The 18,243-nt window shown below is 43.8% G+C and overlaps 1 protein-coding gene across 5 annotated transcripts in view; it reads right to left on the reverse strand.

The window, feature by feature from the left end:
• SMG6 (SMG6 nonsense mediated mRNA decay factor) overlaps positions 1-18,243 on the reverse strand; it is a 238,253-nt gene that overhangs the window by 170,304 nt on the left and 49,706 nt on the right. For all 5 annotated transcript variants that reach the window (XM_004267048.4, XM_033423246.2, XM_033423243.2 and 2 more), the window contains 2 exons: positions 17,181-17,242; positions 9,473-9,618 (listed from right to left, as the gene is read on the reverse strand). In XM_004267048.4, the coding sequence (XP_004267096.1) occupies positions 9,473-9,618; positions 17,181-17,242 (208 nt within the window). The remainder of the gene's footprint in view (positions 1-9,472; positions 9,619-17,180; positions 17,243-18,243) is intronic.

Raw genomic sequence — 18,243 nt, forward strand, 5'->3', positions numbered from 1 at the left:
TGAAATAAAATCTCAGCAAGGCATGTTTAGCAGATTAGATACAGCTAAGAAAAGATTCAGTGACAGAGTTAAGGAAATTATGAGGAATGCGGCACACACCAAAAAAGAGTCAGAAAAATGAAAAGAGAGGTTTAAGAGACATGAAAGACAGAAGGAGAAGAGAAAGCACTGGCAGATGCAGTATTTAAAAAAAGAATGCTAAGAGTTTTCTACAACTGCTGAAATCAACTCACAGATACATGAAGCCCAACAAATCCTTGGCAGGAACAATTTTTAAATAAGTACAAACCTATTAGACAGATCATTACAACTGCAGAACATCAAAGTGTTTAAAAAAAAGCACCCAGGAAGAATAGATGACTTTTAAAAGGACAATTAGACTGGTGGCTGACTTTTAATCAGCAACAGTAACAGCCCAGAGACAGTGAAATATCTTCAATGGGCTGAAGAAAAGGAACTGTTAACCTAGAGTTCTATTCCCGGTGAATAGAGATCTTTTAGGAATAGGGAAAATAAAGGTTTTTCAGACAAAAATTGAAAAAGTTTGTCATCAAAAGAATGTCACAATAAATTCTAAAGAATATACTTCAGGCAGAAAGAAAATGATCCCAGGGAATTCCCTGGTGGTCCAGTGGTTAGGACACTACGCTCTCACTGCCAAGAACCTGGGTTCCATCCCTGGTCGGAGAACTAAGATCCCACAAGCCACGTGGTGTGGCCAAAAAAAAAAAGAAAATGGTCCCTGGTGGAGGGTCTGAAATGCAAGAAGGAATGAAAAGAAAGTAGTAAATATATAGGTGAGTCTAAACAAATATTTACCATAAAAACAACAGCAACAATAATAATAATGAAAACAAAACAGAAATGAAAACAGTAATACTTGTCTTGTAGGGTTTAAAAGGAAAAAAATAATTAAAACAGCTGACAAAGGCAGAATATAACCTGGGAAGATAAAGTTGGAAGAGAACAGACAGAATTTAAGTGTTCCAGGGTATCTGTATTATTTAGGAGAGTGAAAATGCTGAAAAACTTTTGACTTTTGGCAAGGTAAATATGCACGCTTTAATTCCAAGAGTAACCACTAAAAAAAAAAAGGAAACAAGTGGGGGGACGAGGAGAAAGAACAGGGGAAAAATGCAGAAAAAAGTAAGAAAGGAGAAAAAAAGAAACAGAATAGGTAGGAGAATGGAAAAGCACTGGGAGAAAATATTTGCAAAATATATATTTGATAAGGGGTTTATATTCAGATTACATAAAGAACTCTTAAAACTTTTTCAATAATAAAAACAACTTGGTTTTAAAAATGGGCAAGGGAATTCCCTGGCAGTCTAGTGGTTAAGACTCTGTGCTTTCACTGCAGGGGGCCGGGGTTTGATCCCTACTCAGGGAACTAAGATCCCACAAGCCACATGGCGTGGTCTGAAATAAAATAAAATAAAACTAGAAAAAAATTTTTTAAAAAAGGGCAAAAATATTTAAATAGGCACAAAGAAGATATGCAAATGGTAAGTAGGCACATGGAAAGTCATCATCCTTGGTCATTAGGGAAACACAAATTAAAACCAAAATGAAATAGCTCTGCACATCCACTAACATAGCTAACGTAAGAAAGACAGACAATACCTAATGTTGGCAAGGATGCAAAGAAACTGGGACTCTCTCACACACTGCTGGAGGGAACGTAAAATAGTTCAGCCGCTTTGGAAAACAGTTTAGCAGTTTCTTATAAAGTTAAACATACGTTTATGACCCAGGAAATCCACTCCTAGGTATTTACCCAAGAGGGATGAAAATCTATGTTCACAAAAAGACATTCATACAAATGTTCATGGCAGTTTTATTCATAGTAGCCCAAAACTAGAAACAACCCAAATGTTCATCAACAGGTAACTAGATAAACAAAACTGTAGTATAGCCGTTAAGACAGAATACTATTCAGTAATACAAAGTAATGAAATACTGATACATATAACAACATGAATAAATCTCAGAAACATTACACTGAGCAAAAGAAGCCAGACACAGAAGAGTACACAATGTATGATTCCATTTATATGAAACTCTAGAAAAGACACATCCAATGTATGGTGACAGAAAGTGGATCAGTGGTTTCCTGGGGCCAGGGGTAGGGATAGAGATCAACTGGGATGGGCACAAAGAGAACTTCTTGGGATGATAGAAACGTTCTGTATCTTGACTGTGATGATGACTAGTTACCTAGTATATAAATTGGCCAAACTCATTGAAATGCACACTCAAAATGGGTACATTTTAGTGTATGTAAACTTGACCTCAATAGAATTGACTTTAAAAAAATAGGATGGTATTATGTAACTGTCAATGGACTCAATGCTCATAATAGCCTCAAAGAGAAAACAACTCAAATGTCCACAAACAGAAGAATGGATAAACTGCAATAAATGAATAAAATGTAGTACTGTAGCAATGCAAAATGAATGAACTACAAACTACACACATTGACAGGGACAGATTCACAAACATTACCTGGAACAAAATAAGCCAGAGAGAAAAGAATATAAATAATATTATTAGCATGATTTCATTTACATGCAAGCAAAAGCAAACTATGTTCTGTTTAGAGGTATATACAATACTTAGATGATAACACTATAAAGAAAAGCTAAGGAATTAATTCCACAAGTCAGGATGATGGCTCCTGCAAGGGCGAGAGGGAACTACCATGAGGATGAAAAACACAGGGAACAGTTCTGAGGTACTGACAATATTTTATTTCTTAACCTAGGTGCTGGCTGTATGTGCATTCACTTTATTGTTCTTTCAAATATTTTATACTTTCATACCCTTTTCAGTATGAATGACATACCCACCTTCCCTTCAGGCCAAAAAGAGAATCACAGTCTCATTTAAGAATGGCATGTGAGGGCTTCCCTGGTGGCGCAGTGGTTGAGAGTCCGCCTGCCGATGCAGGGGACACGGGTTCGTGCCCTGGTCCGGGAAGATCCCACGTGCCACGGAGCGGCTGGGCCCATGAGCCATGGCCGTTGAGCCTGCGTGTCCGGAGCCTGTGCTCCGCAACGGGAGAGGCCACAACAGTGAGAGGCCGAAAAAAAAAAAAAAAAAGAACGGCATGTGAAAAACCTCTTTTCAAAAAGCAAGGCGGATACTGGAAAAGATGGTGAAAATAAGAAACAATGTTCCTTAAAAGTACTTTTTTATTTTAAAGAGACACTACATATCCCAAGCAAGAGAAAGATTCAACACTTCTTTTACCAACTGGTCATGAAAAATGCTTTCCATTGTGAGGGGAGAGTGCCCTCACCTATGACAGTGGTAAACATGGACCCCAGACAACCCTGATTTGCTCAAACCATGTCCTTCTGCCAGCTTATTACCTGTGGCTCCACCTGAGCTTCAAGCAACTTGGGAGAATTCTGACTCCCTCAACTCCCTCACTTCTACTTCTGTTCCTCTTCTCAGATCAGACTCAAGGATCACTTTCTTCATCAAAGAACAGCAGCTGCTCAGATTGTGGGGGGAGAGGGGACGCAGGGTGGGATTCCTTGCTTTGTTTAGCTGTCTCAATTAGGTCCAAAGAAATTTTCATGTGCCTTCTCATACAGAAGGCTTGACCCTTGAGGTGTAATTTACTAGCTGTGCAACCTTGCTTAAGTTACTCAACTTTTCTGGTATATTTCTCACCACCTATGGAATAGGACACAAAATATCTGTCCCACCTGTCTCAGAGGGCTGATGGGAGAAATCAAATGAGAATACATATGTAGCAACTATAAAATGTCATCAGGTATTATCACAGTGTTGTTCTGTTGTTGTCATTACTGGCGACTACCTCTGAAAGCTACAATTCTTCCCCAGATCAACATTTAGTTGGTTAGGGTCCAAAGTACAACTTACTCCCCCTAACCCCCATCCCCAGAACCTACTCATTTCCCCTGTGTATTCAACAAATAGCACACATCTGGCCCGCGCCCTCCGTAAATTTAGAATTTTACTCCTCAGGAAAAGCTTAAAGAGAGTTCAGAAAAGGGAGCTGGAAGTCCTGCTGCCAGCATCAACCCTAACCCCTAATAATGTTTCCCTTTCAGAATAAGTCCATTCAGGAGGAAAAAAGAATCAAATTGAGAAGCTATAAAATGGCAACAGAGATGAGGTTTCTAGCCCACGTTAATGACCAGGCCACGATAGGATACTGCACTTCTGCACTGCAAGGCAAAGCAGCCATGGACACCAAACCACACAATCACCTTGGGGCAAAACCAGAAATCATTTCGTCAGCCGACATGGTAAGAGGCTTAATTTCATTGATATGAGTGAATTTTCTCATTTCTTTAGCTTTTCACAACTGCTTCTCCTCCCTCAGCCTAAAGTAATGGATTCATTCTGAAAACAGCAAGGACCCTGGAATTCAGATAGGGAAGATAGGAAGATCCCTTGACAAACTCACTTCCTTAACTTTTTCTTCTTTTCCAGGGAATGTGGAGGGAAGAAGTCCGTGCTAAGCAGCCTGTTGATAGTTCTATCTCCCCCAGAGGGATAGAGGGCATGGCTAAGGGATGCACCCTCCCCTGGCCTGCCTCCTAAAGCCTTGCCTCTTCTGACCTCTGAATCTATTTCTCACATAATTTGTCGGCCAAACTGGCTGTTTCTTCGTTTATTTGCTCTAAACTGAGCAGTCCTGAAAACGAAGGTCAGGCAGTGCTGATTACCTGTAGAAATCTACCCACACAGATCCTTGAGGAGAAGAGTCCAAGGGCTTCTACCACCAGAGATAGACAAGGTGGAAGGAGAGGGGCGGTTTACACAGCTAAACTCAAGCCTAACCCTTTATGAAAGGTGGATTTCCTGTACAACTGTTCTGACAAGCAGAGGATTAGGCACTTCATATATTTTGCTTGGGTAAGAGACTCCGACAGAAGTGAACTGCCACAGAGGAGCAAATTGCTTTACTAAAGGTCTCTAAGGTGGTTGTATGCCACAGACAAAGACATTTTGGTTGTGAATTGAACTTCTCAACCGGAGTCAACCTGCATACACAACCACAGCATGAAGGTGTGTGGTTCCCATCTCAAGCATCCCACACACTGGGGTTAAGCTCTATCCGTCCCATATTAACAGCTGCGATTCTCTATCCCTCTGGAGGCATGCATGTGGCACTCCCTCCTACCACCTCCTGCAATTCAGGGTTACTAACAAACCATAAGAGCAAGCATAAATGATAAAGAAAGGAATGCCAGCCTAGCCCTGCCTCAATCCCAGGCCCTAAATGTTCCCTAAGAACAGGGAGCACAAGCAGTGTCTCTTGGGTGCCCTCTTGCTGCCACCAGGGCTTTTCTGCAAGGCTGCAGTGGAGGCTTACTCTATGAACTGGTAGGGGAGGAAAAAGAGGAGGAAAAAGAGGGGGAAAAAGAGGGGGAAAAAGAGGGGGCCAGGGCACAGAAAAGGGAAGTTATTCCAGTGGTGGCCAATGAATAACATCCAGTGATTTATAGGAAGTATAAACCAATAATACAGTAAAATAAAACAGTGTGTGCCTGAGATGGTTTTGATTCCAGGAATTATAAAACATATTTTTTAAAAAGACAGAGAGAGAGAGAGAGAGAGAGAGAGAAAGCGCGCAAGAGGGGGAGAGAAAAAGAGGGGGAAAAAAAGGGGGCCATATTGGAGCAAATTGGGCACAGATGGGGGTGCAATGGGGTTTCAGTGATGCCCTACCACAAATGTTGCTTCAATTTATTCCTCTTCAAGAAACTAGAGTTTTATTTCCTTAAATTACAGAATTTTTTAAAAAATTAAAATTCTTAGAGTGCTTGTGGTTGAGATCAACCATTCCCCCTCCAGCACCACATCAGCCAATCAGATGGCTACTGAAGTGTTAAATGCTGAGGCACATGGAGAAGGCCCCGTTTCTCCCTTCAGGAATGCTGCAGAGAGATCACCAAGTGTGACATCACTCTGGGAACCACCTATCTCACCACCACCCATCACTCGCCAAAGGGTAATTTTGGACAAAGGCCAGGAAGGAAACACACTGTTCAATGAGGGCTGGCCTGCCCAGAACCTGGCCTTCCTCATCCATGCATTCAATGAATCCTTAATGAGTGCCTAAGAAATACCAGGCACCATGCTAATGGCCCCAAACACCCCTCAAATTTATCTGTCCCCAACCACTTCAGTGTAGGTATTAGGATTCTAGACTCTCTGTAGTCCCACTGAAGTAGGCTTTTTGCATAGGGCCCATATGAGGGGAGGAGATAAAGGTATCCCCACCAATAGCCCTGAACTTGTGAGTTTTAAGATCACTGCTGAGACCTGAAAGTTTAGTTGGTTAAATGATGTGGCAAAACTCATTTTCCCTTATTGGAAGGGGGACAAATCTCACAACCTCTGCCTCCCTGAGCTCCAGGAAAAACTATAACCTAGAAAAGGGGAAAGATGCCTGTCATTCACCACCATCTAGGTTTTTCCCCTCCGTTTGGCTTGTGAGGTGTCCAAAGCTTTAAAACAGTTCTATGTCTCTTGACCCCAAGGAAAGCACATTTGAAAAGTAATCACACTGAAGTGTTAGTAACGGTATCATTTCCACCCTGGACTATTGGTATTTTGAAAAGAGGGCTTATACAAGGGTAGCATCAAACACACACAAAAAAGAATCAGAGGCATCAGCAAAGGATGTACTTTTTAGTAAGGACGTCCCTGTTGCCCTCCTTAAGTACCACATCTACAGGGAAGGGTCAGGCACAGATTGAGAGGATTCTGACTGCTTTGGGGGGCCACAGATCACCGCTGTTTCAGGCTGGAACGTTCCTTCTCCACAGAGTCCAGGAACTGACATATGCAAACACCCACCCAGAAGGACACGTCCAAGAAGGAACGGAAAGAAAAATGATGGCCCAGATGTTCTGTAACTTGCAGTGACTGCCAAATCACCACAGACCCCAAGCACCTGGGAGGGCCAGGCAGCAGCAGGCCCTTGCTTCCTGGTTTCAGACAGCCAGGGTCCCGCGGCTGGGTGGCGACTCTGACAGCAAGCAGACTGGCCTGGAGAGAAGCCTTCAGAAGGGCACCGGCTGACGGGACTTGGGGGCTGAACACTCAGGGCTGATTTATCACTTCCTTACTCATAAAAATGTGATTCAAACTGCTGCTGATTAGTGAAGGATTTAAATCTTTACCCTCTCCCCAACCCCCTTCCCTCTCCACCCCCGGCACAGATGCTGCTGCTCAGCCACAACACCCCCTTCTTGCCACTGTCCGTGCAAGCACAGCACAGGGGCCCAGAGAAGATGACTCATGTGCTGGGAAATGGAAAAGCGCATCTTCCCACCAGCCAGCTCTGCTGAGTGCTCTGCTCACCCCTCTCCCAATGGCAGCCCACACAGTGGGGTCTGGACGGCCGCCTCAGCTGCACACCGGGGACTTGGCAGCACGTCCACAGAGCGCTCTGTCCTGGCTGAGTGTTATATCCTATGGCCCAGGCTGTTTTCCCTGAAACACCCTGGGAGCTTCTGACCACCTCAGCTCATACTCCTCTCGGCCCCAGCTGCCCCAGGGAGGTGAGCGCCAGGACAAAGCCAGAACCAATGGTAGGGTCTCACGCACAGGCTGCGACATGTCCTTCCTGGCTATCAGGTCCTCATTATGACCGACCATGGAAAAGAGTCCTAGAAAAAGCACCCTGGCCTCAAAAGGGGAACCACTTACTTCCTTCTTTCTCTGTTCTCACCATCTCACCTTCCTTTCACCCATATTTTCTTAACTTTTACTTTACAACAGCTCCAGGAAAAGGACTCACTGGTGGCCTATGAAAGGGCCAACGTATTTCTTTCCATGGAGCAGAAGTTGCTGACAACAGATGCTCCACAGGCAAGAGCTGCGGGGTCTTTACATCCCCACCTCCAGGTCACTCGACGCAGGAACAGGGCCTTGGCAGAGGCTGCAGCCCTGTGACAGGCAGCTTGCTGTTGTTAGAGGGAGGCAGGAAAGTGAAGAGGAAGGCACCTCGGGAGGCCCCATTCCCTGAGTCCAGTGAGCTTCCCACTTGGTAGCCCAACCAGCGGAGTAACGATGAAGGCATCAATCTCCCTCCCCTCTGGACTGACGGCCTCACCACGCTTTACAAACTTTATTTCCTCATTCCTGGAAACCTCCACTGCCCCTCAGGACTGCATGCTTCCTCAGAACTGTTCTTGGGAATAGTTAGCCAAGTTCAAAATGGCACCTAAGCCTCTGCATCTCACCTTCTTCCGGGAATTCTAAATGCTGCAGCAGGCAGCGTGAAAGCAGAAAACCCTTTAGGATTCAGATGTGATTGAAAACCCAGGCAAACTAGCGGAGGACCTTGCAGAGTCCCAGGAGGAGCCAAGTTTCAAGGGAAAGTGCAGAATACCCACTCATCAGGGGAGAACACCCCCCTGCAGCAGGCTGAAGCATAACCTAAATACAAATGGGAAGGGAAACAAATCAACTTCGGAGTGAGAGAAATCACTAAGAAAAGGTGCGATGAAAGAACTAGTGATCCTCTGTCTAGAAACACCAGGTCTGTTTTACAACGGACTCTCCATAGGGTAATTCCCGCTTCTTGGCATTTCAGATGATAAGCTTCCAGCCCTGAGACCAGACACTCTCTGCCAGTGCTCTGAAATGATTCTTTGGCAGCAAGGACCAAGTCTCCTTTGCAAACAAAACACACAAAATAATGTCACCTCCATGCTACAGATTTCCATCAAGTCAAACCCCATCATCTTTACCTCAGTGGGGTGGAGGAAAGGGAAGGGGAGGGGAGGGATCCGGTAACATCCTTCAACTGTGACCTGGTCATCAGAACATTTAAAAATCCTGCCAATCAGCACCACCCCCCATTTCTCCTACCCCAGCCCCCACCTCATGTTAAAAACACCCCAGTGTTCAGAAAAGCATTTCGGAATGCACACTAGTACATTTGCCAAATTCTGGGCCTGGTGATTTTTGTGCTTCCAGATTTGAGTCACCAAAGCTCATCGATTCTCTGTTCTTACTCCCTGGCAGACTCCCACAAGGGATATCCCATAGGGAACTAGACTTTTCCATATTGAACAAACAGGGTACATGAGTCCAGAAACAGCTATTCCCAATCCCTGCCAAGCGTATGGTCTCTGCAATGAAACATTTCAGCAATGCCTCCCCCCCTGGGAGAGGCTCTGGGTCTGCAGCCTCCAAGAGGCCTTGCTGCTGCCTTTAGCATGGCCAGATGTGCAACAGCATCTCTGGGTTTGCAAATTAAGCTCTATACCCATGATTCCCTCCAACCATCCCACCCAAGCACTAGAGAGTCACACAGATTTCAGAGAGTAAATTAAAGATCTGAACGGCAACGGGGGAAAAGGGTGTGTGTGTGTGTGTGTGTTTTGGGGGGACTGTGTAGTGGTATGGTAGCATAGGAAAGAAGCTAGATTAATCTTTATCTGTCTAGATAAAGAAACTGGACATTCCTTACCTTTCAGTTGGGAGTTGTGTACAGCAAACATGTTGATGGTCATAAGCTGCAGCATGCGGGTACTTCCAATAGGAGAGGGACTATGCTGCAGCAACACCTGGAACTCCTTGAGGACCTTCTCAGCCACTGCAGGGAATGTCTCCATCCTACAAATACAGCCAGCCCATCAGTGAGGCACTCGGTGTACACACACACACACACACACACACACACACACACACACACACACACACACACACACACACACACACACACACACACACTCATTTTCTCTCTCTCTCTCTCTCTCTCTCTCCTCTCTCTCTCTCTTTCTCTCCGCGCCCCCCCTCCCGGAAAAGCAGATGGCTAACGCCTAGGACATTTCTTTGCTACTTTCACAAACCTTCCTAGCACCCTAAGGTTGTGAACAAATTTAAGAGAAAGAAGTTCAGAGTTTAGAGATGGAAATAACTCAATTTTTGGATAAATCGCCATGAGTTTTTATGCTTTGGTATGCTATTTCCTAACCTCTGGCAAAAACTGGATTCAAGTTGAAATCAAAGTTTCTCTCTGAAACAATCAGTTTTTCTAAATAGTGAACAAATTTCCTTTAAGCTCTAAGACTGGCATATTCCCCAAACTCTCTGCTACGAAAACCATATTCTATGAAGAGGTACGTGAATCTAAAGATTCTTCACTCAAAGCTTTACTTCAGAAAACCAGACGCAGTTCTGCGGCCGTCTACTTAGGGACTCTCACACTAATCGCTCCACCTAAGGATCCCAATCTCCCCTGGAAGAATCCCTCGACCTAGGGCCCTGATGATCTGTTTCGGTCTTTCCTGTGTTGCTGTCCTCCTCCCTCTCACAAGCCTCTGCTCATCAGGGTCTGTATGTTTTCAGGCCAGTGGAAATATAATGCCCTGGCCAACTGCCACTCCCAATACAGGAAGAGCCTGTAATGTAGGGAGGTAGAAACCCAGCCAGTGACCCAGGGCTCCTAAAGAGAGGTCATTCAAACCAATGCCTGCCAAAAGTGGCCACAAACAGTGGTGCATGCCTGGAGCTCCTCTGGCAACAGGAACAAACCACAGCTGACGTCCTCAGAAATAAAGAGCAAATTTGAACTTGGTGCTAGAGAGAGAAACCAGGCACACGGGCCTTAGGGCCATGCCGAACAATTCGTGGTCAGCAGAGTATCTTTCATCCATCCTCAACGCCCCCCCACCCTCAAAGACAAACAAACTGCTTGTGATACCCTGTGGGGTGGGGTGAGGGAGAGCTCCAGCCTGGATTAATAAATAGCTTCTGGAAAGCCACAGGGAAGGGAATCCTCCTCAAAAGATACAAAACCGTTTCAAGTCCTAGGGAAAGGTGCTTCTACTCTCACCTGAACCTTTCCCCGCTGAGCAGTACCTTCCTCAGGTCAGAAAACTCCAGAGCTTTCTGGCCTCCTGGCAATCTTCATTCCTTGCCCTTGGAGGCAACTCCTATGACTTACCTCCTAGTACCCAGAAGTCATGCCACAGTTATGGGTCAATTACAGTTTATACTCCAGTGCCCTTCTCTGCTGAGCTGCCCTCATTTTCATTGGCACAAAACATGCCAGGCTTTCTTCCCCCCACATGCCATTTCAAATGCCACTGCCACCACCCAACAACAACAACAAAACAACCGAAACACACTCTTTCACCCCCCCTCTAAAATATTTCAGAACCATTAAAACTCTTGGTCAGTTTGGAATGGCAGAGAGTGATATGTTTGAGGCTGGACTGGATCCATTTTTCCCCATGGGCTATAACAAAGGTTTCATTTTAAATCTTGACACTGTGCAGCACTCTTTCTGGTGGAGGTGGGGAGGGGGGCTAGCACTTCTCGTTACAAGAATAGCAGAGTTCACTCTGCTTGAAAAGCAGCCACACTGGGCAAGTTTCAGAGCCATGTGTCTCCGTGTTGAAAGGCGGTAGAGAGCCAGCACAGAACGACATGACAGAAGTGTCACGTGGGACAGTCTTGCTTCGAGGCTGTGTCTGAGGAAGCCTCTTCCCTGGATGGGAATTGAAACAGATCCATTAACACTCCCTAGGTCAGAATGAAGTCTCAAAAGAGCACCAGGCCAAATGTCCACATCTTCTTTTTTTCGAAAGTTTAAAAAAAAAAAAATCCCCCATTCGCCTTTCAACTAGTTCAACATGATTAAAACACAAGAAAAAAAAAAAATCAAATGCATAAGTTAGAGTAACTTCAATTCTGAGATATGAGGAAAGATGGCATTCTCAGACAAAAATCAGTTTTGTTAGGCCACAACTGAAGGACACACAGATAAAAGATTCTTCCTCAGAGCTCAATAACAGCGTTTCTGGTGCCCAGTTTCGTAACCAAAATGATGTCTGTTTTTGGCCTCAAGTTACCTGTAAGTAGTTTTCTTTCTTTCTCTTCCCTCCACCCCATATTGCAGAACGAAAATTATACCAAAACTGAGATAATGACAGTATACAATTTGTTTAGGAAAAAACCCACAAAATAAAATTATGGTTTTTATGGCTACATGTGTTAAGTATGTAAATATAGTAAAAAGGTCTGGAAGAATACATAACCTGATGTCCGGCATTATCTCTTTGGAAGGCACAGGGGTTGGGGGAGAGTTGAAAGAAATTTTAGAAAAGAATGTTATACTTTTATAAGGAGATTTTATACATTACTTATGTAATAATTGTAAAAGTTTTAGGCAAGAAGCAGCAGCAGTAGTAGCAGCAGAGGAAGAGGAGAGAAAGCATAAAAAAACGGCAATTTATAACAGCCAAAAACTGGAAGCATCCTAAAACGCCCAACAACAGCCGATGATGAAAACGGCACATCCATACAACTGAATTCTATTTTTTAAAAGCTGTATTAGATTTTTTAATCATGTGGGAGAAAGTCCAACATATATTAAATGTGGACAGTTTTAAAGTAGTTTAACGCGATCCCTTTTTATACATATTTGTAAAAAATAAATAAGAAAATGTGTGTGCGTGATGTATAGAAAAGAAGATAAAATATACACCAAGTGTTAGTGGTAGATAGTCATCTCTGGATAGTGAGAATAATTTTTTATTTCTTCTTGTTGCTGGGTTTTCTAAATATTTTACAATAAGCACTGTATATAGTAAAAAGATTTCCCCTACAATGAATACTTCTGGCTTTTGTATATAATACATTTATAATTTTAAAAAAAATCAAGACACAAACATTATATTCTTAACAATTCAGAGTCCAAAATAAACATGAGCCTTTGAATTCCAAGAGATCTTGAAGCTGTGCAAATAGCATGACTCGGCAAGCAAGTAAAAACTAAAGTGGTAACTTCAACCTAGGCTATAATGGGAAGCAAAATTATTCTGTTTGTCACAAATCAAAAGTCTACAGGCTGCCGGCTTCCCGACCTCTCTCAGAGGAGTCTGAGCACAGGTCTGATCTGCCTCTCCCGGGGAAAGCCAGTGTCTGTTAGGAGCCACACGGCACCCTGACCTATTCCCCTTCCTGAGCCTGAGAGGATTCCGGCCCCATCCTTTAAAGCTGCAGAAGGTACGGTCACTTTCAGGATACTGGCTGGCTAAAGCGACTGCTTTCTGAAGTGATCTCCAGAGATACCTTGTCTCATTTGAATGGCAGTTTCAAGAAACCAGTCTTTCAGACAATACTGGGACCTAGACCCGTGAGTGACTCAGATAGTGACTAATGGGGCAGGACCCAACCTCTCATATGCTGGGGAACACAGCTGGGCCAGACAACATTCTCTGCAGAAAAGAATCAGGCTCCCTAACTTTTCTTAACATCTTAATTTTTAAAAACTGAACAAGATAGGAGCGAACCAGTAGCAAAAAACAAAACAAAACAACTAAGCCGTATGACAGGGTAACAATGAGGGGAAAAAAAATCATAGTGTTACAGAACATAAGGACTGGAACAGACCTTGGAGATCATCTATTTAAACTACTGATAAGGAAACCAGAGCCCACAGAGGCTCTGACTTGTTCCCTCTCGAGGTCTTAGAACTAGTCAGCGGAGAAAAACAAACTCTTTTTGGCACTTGATTCCATCTAACACTCCGCACCTCTTTTTCGCTGGTTGCTGAGAGGAAGGAGACCAGCGTGGCACACATTAGGCCCTCAAGCATACGCGGATGCAACGGAGAACACGGGGCACGGACAAGACGAAGACTGGGAGAGCCACGGGGGGCTTTTCTCAGCAGGCAGGCGGGACAGTGGATGTGTCTTCAGCTGCTCCCCATTACAATCTCCTCACTCTTAATTCGTTTTCAACGCCTCCCACATTTCACATCTTCTTGGTAATTAGGCAGCAGTCCATGTTGTTGTGTGTGGCTCGGGCTCATTGCTTTTCTAGTCTTACAGACTTCTATACTTCTTTTTTTCCAATAGAAAAATTATTGCTGTTTCTGCCTTCCAGAATAAATATGGGGCTCAATTCTCTTTTTACCTCTAGGAGAGCACAAGAGGAATACTCACCGAGGGGCTGGGGTGCCTAGAATTTACATATATTTTCCTCATATGAACACTACGACGACTCACTGTTCATGAAGGTGCAACTAGACTGGCCTTATCTTTTTGCCAACAGAATATGTTATATGCAGGAATGGAAGAGATCTTGAAAAATAATCTGGACCACAGCAAACCACCTCTGACAAATGAGATAATCTATTCGCTCGCAAAGGCTTCCAGAGAAGAAAATTCCTGAACGTCTTCCCTCTGTGAAATCTTCTTACACCTAACCCAAACCTCTCCAGCTGCAACATAAGCCTATTTTATTTTTCTCTTGCTGTCATCCAAAAGAAGTCAAAACAATTTGGTTATGACCCTAATATTTAAACACAGTTAGGGTACCCCCAACAGCTGTCTCCAAATAAAACTTTTTTTACCTTTTTTTTTTTTTTTTTTTTGCGGTACGCGGGCCTCTCACTCTTGTGGCCTCTCCCGCTGTGGAGCACAGGCTCCGGACGCGCAGGCTCAGCGGCCATGGCTCACGGGCCCAGCCGCTCCGCGGCATGTGGGATCTTCCCAGACCAGGGCACGAACCCGCGTCCCCTGCATCGGCAGGCGAACTCTCAACCACTGCGCTACCAGGGAAGCCCTACCTTATTTTTTTAAAGATTAATTTGTCCTCTCAGAAATCAATTTCTAGCTTTTTAATCATTATTGTGATCCTTTCTCAAACTTCCTTCAAAATATCTAAATATGAGAGTTTTAAAAAGGGGAAAAAATAAGGTTCTAACTAATGCTTAACCTGATTTAAAAATATATATATATGTGTGTGTGTGTGTGTGTGTGTATATATATATATATATGTATATGTATATATATAAGTATGTGTGTGTGTGAGAGAGATAGATATATATATATATATATATACACACACACACACACACACACATATATCTCCTAAACATTCGTATACTCTGGACCAAGATTTATAACTTTTTTAGTCCCAAGAGTCTCTAACAGAGCTAAGAAATACCTAGGGCAGTGGTTCTCAACCAGGAGCAATTTTGCACTGCGGGGAACATTTGGCAATGTCTAGAGACATTTTTAATTGTCATAACTGGGGGTGAAGAGAAGGAATGCTACTGGCATGTAGTGGGTAGAAGCCTGGGATGCTGTTAAACATCCTACACAGGACAGCCCCTACAACAAAGAATTATAAGGTTCAAAATATTAACAGTACAGAGGTTGAGAAATCCTGACTTAGAGCAAACATGAGGTACATAAAAAGTTAAAGAACAAACACAGGAAAAAGAAAAAAGGAGAAAATACTGACTAGAAAGGTAGTAAGGGGAAAAAAAGATTTTTTAAATGAGAATTTTAAAAGAAATAAAGAGATAAGGAACCATAGCACCTACTTTAAGTGCAGTACAGTGGTATTTCTCATATGATGTACTATTTTATGAAATAATATCTTCTTATTATAAGATAATAATCCTGAAACTGCACCCACCCTGAAACTGCACCTTTACATTACTCACTACTGACTGGCCTACTACGACCCATAGAATACTAGATCCTTCTCTCCAGTCTTTCACAATCTACCCATTTCTTGTAATAATTCACTTATTCCTACAACAAATATTTACTGAGCACCTATTACATGCCAGGCACTAGGGATACAACAGTCTTAAGCAAAAACTCCTGCCAGAGTAGAGCTGACGTGGGGGTGGGGTGAGGGGCTGCTACTGATGCACCTAGTTTACTTTGCTGAGTAAATCACTTCACACTTATTTCTGCTAGTAGAGATGCATCTATTGGCACTACTCCAAGTTTCCCAAGTCATTTCAAAATCAAGACTATAGCCATCCCTGTCACTCTTGCCCAGGCTGATGACAAATGAATATGTAAAAGGTACAGTGTCTAGTTTACCATCCACAAACAGTGTTTCTTCAAGCAGGACAAAGCTTTTCAGCTTCTCCCACTAAGGAAACCTTCTAGAGCATTACAGATACACTTACAAGGTTATGACAGAAAGTGAAAGGGAGGGGCTTCCCTGGTGGCACAGTGGTTAAGAATCTGCCTGCCAATACAGGGTACATGGGTTCGAGCCCTGGTCCGGGAAGATCCCACATGCTGCGGAGCAACTAAGCCCATGTGCCACAACTACTGAGCCTGCACTCTAGAGCCTGCGAGCCATGACTACTGAGCCCACGCGTCACAAGTACTGAAACCCGCATGCCTAGAGCTCGTGCTCTGCAACAAGAGAAGCCACTGCAATGAGAAGCCCACGCACCGCAACAAAGAATAGCTCCTGCTGACCACAACTAGAGAAAGCCCGCACGCAGCAACAAAGACCCAACACAGCCAAAAACATAAATTAAAATCTTAAAAAAAAGAAAGTGAAAGGCAAACACTGACAACAACTGGGGGAACTATAATCCAAAGCAAATCACCTCAAAGGGTAGTTCACAATAAAACCTCCAACTCAGAAAATATTAAAATGCAGAGACGACCTGAGGGCACTGCCACCCGTTCCTCTCCTGGAATAACGAGGCACTCAGCACAGGGGCACCAGCTTTACACAGTGAGGAGAAACTCGGATCCACCAAAGGGATACTCAAAACCTGATCTCTTCCCAGAGGCTTAATGGATTAAGTAACAGGGTCTCACCCACACCACCTTCCCTGAGACTTATATGGAAATCCGTGGTGAATGGTGAAACCAAAGAGAAGTCTTAGCATTTACTGAGGTCAGCAATATGGTGCAGGAAACTGAGCACAGGAGGAAGGGGTATGGTTCGAAGGAAGAGAAAATGTCGGAAGAAAGAAATTACTGTCCACTAATTTTCAAGGGAAAATTAGTGGATAGTATTTTCCCCTAAGGAGGACCCCTGGCAGCTGCACCCAGGGACTAAGCATGACTTCCTTGCGGAGCTCACTAGGGGCTGAGCCGGAAGGCAGAGGAAAGAGAAATCCAGAGGGATTAGGGGTGGGGGCTGGGAAAAGATTGTGGTTAAAAGGGGGCTTTAGTAAAGGTAGGGAAGGGGGAGCCAGAGGGATGGAGAGTAATATTTCCCAAACTTCATGAGCACAGTAGGAGAGTGAGTGAAGGGAAGAGGAGAGAAGGTGGAGGCCCCTAAGAATTCACACCCTGTGCCCTCAGTTACAAACACAGTCTAGTTGCTAACAATATTAAATTCCAAAATGACTTGTAATGTAGGAAAATAAAATAAACATCCTGCACACTTACCCAATCCGGGTAAACAGCTTCCCATGGGCATGGAGAAAACTGAGGATGAACCTTTTGTTCAGCTGCATGGGAAAAAAAGAGAGGAGAAAACAATTAAACTTTCCCCAGTTTCCTGTTACTGAACAGAGTCCCTAGTGACACAATAACCTGGCCAGGGTCTAAGGGGTGGGCACTAGGGATGGGAACCAAATGAACATGCCCAAACTCTCACACAGACCCAGGGCCCATGCCCAACAGCTGCTGCTCAGCTGAGCCAAGATGACAGCAGGCTCGGTGAACGGACAGCACCCCCTGCTGGCAGTAGTGTCTGTGTGCAGGGAGCGAAGCACTGAATTCCAACTAAGCTGGGTAGATGGCTGTCACCCTCTGCCATCTAGAAGTCACTCTGTCCCCATAATGACGGAAATGAAACACTGAGAAGTACAGGACTGGGATGATGATGATCTTGGATAAGTCCCTTCTCCTTCTTACGAGCTGTTTTTCTACCTACCCAAAAAACAGAACTCTTCTTTGGTAACCAAGGGTAAGGTAATCCCACCACTAACTAGCTTATCAAATTGTACTTCTCCAGCTTTGAAAATAAAAGTTCAAACCTTTCTTTTTTTTTTTTTTTCTTTTATTTGAAAGAAAAACTGAAAGCTGGCGTTATGTGAAATCCTCTGGCTTTTAAATGTTGGCTACTAAAGAAAAAAATTTAAACATTAGGCAAGCCAAAAGCACACGTTTGCCAGCCACATCTGGCTCACACAGCCATGAGCTGCCGAGTTTTCAATCTCAGTTCAAGGTTCTAGAAAATCTACTTCTATCAAAATTTAGGGGATACATTCCTCTAAGCAAAACAAGGCAGGGAAAAAAAATTCAACTCCAAAGAAAGTGGAAATAATCTAAAGACCAAACCCTGTCATCTTCCCTGGTCTCCTGGAAGCAATATGCTCAGGGCCCTGTAGCCCGACAGGGAAGACGGATAAAGGATTTTGATCTCAAGGTGGTGGTTAGGGCAAGGAACAGTCCAGCACCCTGGATGCTCTGCCCAAGAGGAAAATACTCTTCTGGTTTATACCCT

Source organism: Orcinus orca, chromosome 19, assembly GCF_937001465.1.
Source record: "Orcinus orca chromosome 19, mOrcOrc1.1, whole genome shotgun sequence".
Lineage (NCBI taxonomy): Eukaryota > Metazoa > Chordata > Mammalia > Artiodactyla > Delphinidae > Orcinus > Orcinus orca.